This window comes from Amblyraja radiata, chromosome 4 (assembly GCF_010909765.2).
Source record: "Amblyraja radiata isolate CabotCenter1 chromosome 4, sAmbRad1.1.pri, whole genome shotgun sequence".
NCBI lineage: Eukaryota > Metazoa > Chordata > Chondrichthyes > Rajiformes > Rajidae > Amblyraja > Amblyraja radiata.
Window position 1 is genome coordinate 62,297,540 of NC_045959.1, and position 6,000 is coordinate 62,303,539.

Below are 6,000 nucleotides of genomic sequence, written 5' to 3' on the forward strand. Positions count from 1 at the left end.
TGAATGGAACACAAGCCTTGTTGTACTGTAGACTCTGCAGAAACCTGTTGGGTATGAGAGGTTTAGAGGGATAGAGGCCAAATGTGAGACGAGGTCATCCCTCAGCCTCCTGCACTACAAAGAAAAAAAACCTCAAACCTATCCACCTTCTTCTTGCAACCCAAGCGTTCCAGGAAGGACCGAGCTTGGCATGAACAAGTTGGATCGAGGGAGCTTTTTCCGTGCTGTAACACTCTATGACCCCCCATAACCAAACCATGTGATAATAATATCGACATAGGTTAATGAACGACAGTCTTGTGTTTGAGTGATGTAAACCAACCTGTGCCCTGACAGGGATTACACCAGGCACTTATCTATTCCATCCTACCATTGACTTATTATTTGAGGAAATTCACACCATGCCACACATTACCATTGCAGGTCCACCTAATTTCAGTGTTTAGTTACAACAGGCAGGTTACTTAAACAATCTAAAATATTGTCAGATAATTTATTAACCTGGGGGTTGTAAGTGGAAACAAATGGAAAGTATATTTAGAACATAAACCCAGAAAAATAATTGCTTTACCCAAAGAGTGACAAATGTTTGGAATAATCCTGTAGGCAAAGAGTCCAAATGAAATCATGATAGTTGTAGACTCACGAGACTAAGGTAAACGCACGGGCCACTGCGTTCTTACGTGTTTAAATGTTTCAATTTTTAACTTCAAGAGTACATTTTACTCGTGGAAAACTTTAAACATGTTTGAATTTTTTCAAGTTATCAAGTTTCACGGGTACCTGCCGTTAGCGCCACGAGTCGCTAAGTTGCGTCCACGAGTTCCGACGTTCCCGCTACGTTAATAATTGTACGTGTTACCACGAGTTAAGTTTGTTTTAAACTCGGGATACCTCGTGGGTCAGCTCGCACCGACCGTGTGACAGGGGTTTAACTACTCGCTTCGTCCAAGCACATTATCGCACGCATCATGCAAACCGTCTTAAATGACCACCTAAACTGTCATTAGGCAACCTAAAAAACTGCCAAGGTTGCCCGGCTGGCAACAGGGGGAAAAAGTTAAGTGAGAGCCCTGTACATGGAGACACAAAACAGGCTGTGTAATTGGGCATAGACACAAAGTGCTGGAGTAACTCGTAACTCCAACTCAAAGTGCTGGAGTAACTCACAGTGCTGGAGTAACTCAGCGGGTCAGGCAACTTCAGACTGGAAGGTAGAGGTGGGAAGAAGGGAGTGTCAACTGGGAAGGGCCTGCAACGGACGATCTCACTCAGGAAGGAAGGGCTGTTTACAGATAATCAATCCACCGCTTCTACGACTTTGTAATCGGGCAACGGGCAGAACTCATACCTTCTCCCACTCCAACCTATTCTCAGGTTTAAGTGGGGACTGAAAGATACAAAACTGCTTTGAAAACAAAGCGCTATATAAACACTCAATCAGTCGGAAACGTGGGGTTGAAACGTTGAAAGAAGCTCCCTTGCTACATGTCAAAGACCCGAGGGTTTAATCCCCCAATTCAACCTGCACCGATACCGAGATGCTGTGCCACATTTCATCTTTCGTATTTAAACGCACATCCAGATCCAGGCTCGCTTTTCCTCAGGTCTCGTTAAACTAGTCAGAGCGCGGGAAACATCGCCGTCAGTTTAACTCTTCGCGCTCTCTCTGACTGCAGAACTGACACCGTTTTAAAACAAAAACATTATAATATTAACCGCGCCCTTAAAATTGTGGGGTTTTTTTCATTGTTACAAACCCGGAGGTTGTGAAATCTGCTCTGTAATTAGGATGAAAATCGTGTATTTCTCTTATATATTTCGTGTGCACGTTCAGAATTGGCGCCATCGCTTTCCGAGCGGGGCGTCTGCAGTGGGATTGATTCCTCCACAGAGACGCGTTGCCCAGGCTGCAGTGGTTCTCTATGGTCAGTTTTCACAAAAAGAAAAAGAAAAACACGATTGCATAAAGTTGCATGAAAACATGACAGGGTACTCACCCCTCAGACTGTACTTGGCCTGCAGTCCAAATACTGAGATGGTGCCAGTGCCGGTCCGGTCTTCCTTGTGGACACCCTTTTCCAGGATATGTCTGACGTGCTGCAAATACTGGTGCTCGTCGCTCAACTCCTGCATTTCTGCTTTGTAGAGTGTGTCCCACACCAAGCGCTCTGTCCTGCAAAAACACGAGTATCTTTGCTAGTTTTTGTTTTGCGCTTCTCCGACTGAGTCCCTGCAGAAGTCTGCTTCCACTTCTTCTATGTACTTTTTTTTGGCGGTTGGCAAACAACTTTTTAGCAAAGATCTTATAGCAGAGCAAGATAGACCACTCCTCCGGAATCCAATGGACTGACGTGTAGTACGTGACGGAACGTCACGGCCGCCATTTCTTTAAGCGGCACGCGACTTCTGGTATGTAATCCACCCGCTGTGATCCAAAGCAATGATTATAGAGCTCCTCTATAATCTTTGATCCAAAGCAAAGATCCTCGAGTATCTTGTAGCGGGAACAGCCCCCTCCTTTGCGTTGTATTGTGCAGTTTCCCTTTAACACACACTGCACAAAATTAAATTTAACGTATATATATTTTATATATTTATATGAATGTGTGTCTGTGTGTGAGAGGCAAGTTAGAGATAATAAAGTTTATTCTCATGGATCAGAAGCAACTTTGATTTAAATAATCACTATTAATTCATTTGTCTTGTAAGATGATGTGCATAAACCATAAAGGCAATTATATATATAATTATATAGTAATAATAAATATATGCAGATATATATATTTATACACATACATATATATACACACACACACGTATACACATACAAATGCACACATACATATGGATACATTTATATGCATACATACACACATATATAAACATATATACATACATATATACACACATATACATGCATATATACACATACATGCATATATACACATACATATATATTTATACATATGATCATTTTCCAACGATCAATAGATTTACGATCAGTTCCTGTGGATTGGAGGATAGCTAATGCTATCCCACTTTTCAAGAAAGTAGCGTGAGAGAAAACAGGGAATTACAGACCAGTTAGCCCGACTTTGGTGGTGTGAAAGATGCTGGAGTCAATTATTAAAGATGTAATAATGGGGCATTTGGATAGCAGTAAAATAATTAGTCCAAGTCAACATGGATTTATGAAAGGGAAATCATGTTTGACTAATCTTCTGGATTTTTTTGCCGCAAGGCTTGGTGTTGGGGCCGCAACTGTTTACCATATATATTAATGATTTGGAAAAGGGAATTAGGAGCAAAACTAATGCATACATACCTACATATTTAAATTCATCTGATAAGTTGGTCAAATAACATGGGCACCTTCTTGCTTTTTTTGAGACATGGATTTTTTTAATGTGAATGTCTCATAGCAACACATTTGTGGGTCAGCAGTATTTTGTACCAACCCCCACAATTTCAAATAATTGTAAATTGAACTTCTTAAACAAGGAAAACAATTTTTATTTACATCATTTTGTGTGGCTGTCAAGGTGGCTGTGTTGACTGTAATTATGAGACTGCCGGGCAGTATCACTGTGAATGGCGGTGGCTGTGTGTTTTAATGCAAGTGTGAAAAGGAGAGTAAATTTAAAGAGACAATGTGAGAACCATCAGGGTTTCATCCAAGAACTAATTTAAAGGCAAGGTTCCATCAATTACAGTATTTTAATTGAAAATCTTACTCTTAATATTCTTCCTAATTAGGCTTTTTGTGTTCCCTCTTGAACCTTGTGTCTCCCAGAGCCTCTGGGGAGGTTCTGGAGATACAATAATCCAATCTTGAGGCAAATAACCATATTTAAAACTGGCATTGCCTGCCTTTAATTCTACATTCTCCGAGGATGCTGGATGCCACGACAATCTCTTGCAACAAGTACAGAAAGGCAGTCAACTGCTAAAAGATCAGAGAGGAAAGAGTATGGAAGGGAAAGGCTTTTCAGAATCATAATCAGATTTTATTTGCCATGTTTTGCAACATACGAGGAATTTCATTGGCCAGGTCAGTCATACAATTAAAAGCAACAGCACTCAAAAACACATTTTAATACGGACATTCACCACAGTGACTCCTACACATTCCTCACTGTGATGGAAGGCGAAATAAAGTTCAAGCCTTCCTTTTATTCTTCCTCGGTCGGGGGCCTCAAGCCCCCCGTTCAAACTCCGTTCAATGGTGAACTCCTCTTGGTCTCCAGGCCTATAGTGCTGCACAAATCACTGCACCACATGCATCTATTTATTCCCTTTTCACATGGTTCATGCAGCTGGATATTAACATGCCGACATGGAAAGAGATGCAGTGAGCATTCAATAGTTCAGACTTCTGGGTGAATTAAGGGGCTGCTTGATTGGCTGAGGGTAATCGAGATTGGCTGATTGTCATTCTTTTGGAAGAACTGATGGAAGTTCTTATGGAAAAGCTGATGAATTGACTACGGGATGAGCTGGTGGGCTCGAGGGTTGCTGGATGAGTGTTCTAGAAACATAGAAAATAGGTGCAGGAGGAGGCCATTTGGCCCTTCGAGCCAGCACCGCCATTCATTGTGATCATGGCTGATCAGCCCCAATCAATAACCCGTGCCTGCCTTCTCCCCATATCCCTTGATTCCACTAGCCCCTAGAGATCTATCTAACTCTCTCTTAAATCCACCCAGTGATTTGGCCTCCACTGCTCTCTGTGGCAGGGAATTCCACAAATTCACAACTCTCTGGGTGAAAAAGTGTTTTCTCACCTCAGTCTTAAATGGCCTCCCCTTTGTTCTAAGACTGTGGCCCCTGGTTCTGGACTCGCCCAACATTGGGAACATTTTTCCTGTATCTAGCTTGTTCAGTCCTTTTATTCATTTATATGTTTCTATAAGATCCCCTTGCATCTAACAAGAGTGTTTTATTGTCATGTAGAACAATTTCCTGCATCTAGCTTGTCCCAGATAGAACAATTAAATTCTTACTTTCAGCAGCACAACAGAATCTGTAAACATAGTACACTGTAGACAATATGATAAGATATCCCCTCATCCTTCTAAACTCCAGTGAATACAAGCCTAGTCTTTTAAATCTTTCCTCATATGACAGTTCTTAGGTTATTTGATGGTTAGGACAGGTTTAGAGGGGTATGGGCCAAATGCAGGCATGTGGGACTAGTGTAGATGGGACATGTTGGCCAGCGTGGGCAAGTTGAGCTGAAGGGCCTGCTTCTACGCTGTGAGACTCTATGACTAGGTGATCTGTTGAGGCTGGTGGTATGCCATGAGGAACAATGGGCATGGACCTTTGTAAACCACCACCTGGTTGAGTCTCCTTGAGTCACCATCGGCATTGATAACATCAGTCAGGGATTGATGATCTGCAAAAAACAAGTTGGTCTCATTCTTGTTCTCTCATGCGATACAGGCAGCAGATCTGAACTGCCTGTGTTTGCCCTCTTGGCTGTCTTGTCAAATTACGCTGGAGATTAGAGTCACCCCTGAAACAAACAGTGCCTTGTGATCCACAGGGGAAAAAATAAAATCTAAATGCAGAACAATGGATGGTTTAAATCAAAGAAAATGATACAAAGAGGCCATTAGAGCAATACCGATCTAGGAAACTGAGAGCAGATTTTACAATGCATTTAAACCTCTCCCATTTTTATGAGATGCATTCCTGGAATATGTAGGAAGTTTATTGTAACCTAGTGCCCTAGTGGATTAAGGGCGGCATGGTGGTGCTGCGGTAAAGTTGCTGCCTTACAGTGGGTGCTGTCTGTACGGAGTTCGTAGGTTCTCTCCATGACTGAATGGGTGTTCTCTGAGATCTTCGGTTTCCTCCCACACTCCAAAGACATACAGGTTTGTAGGCTTGGTATAAGTGTAAATTGTCCCTAGTGTGTGTAGGATGGTGTTAGTGTGCGGGGATCGCTGGTCAAAGCGGACGCGGTGGGTCAAAGGGCCTGTTTCCGCGCTG

At 42.3% G+C, this 6,000-nt stretch overlaps 1 protein-coding gene across 1 annotated transcript in view; it reads right to left on the minus strand.

Annotated features, from left to right (window-relative positions):
* Positions 1–2,288, minus strand: part of tyms (thymidylate synthetase) — a 28,903-nt gene extending 26,615 nt beyond the window's left edge. Inside the window, exon 1 of the mRNA XM_033019616.1 lies at positions 2,001–2,288. Within this exon, the coding sequence (XP_032875507.1) occupies positions 2,001–2,136 (136 nt within the window). The 5' untranslated portion in view covers positions 2,137–2,288. The remainder of the gene's footprint in view (positions 1–2,000) is intronic.
* Positions 2,289–6,000: the final 3,712 nt, after the last annotated feature.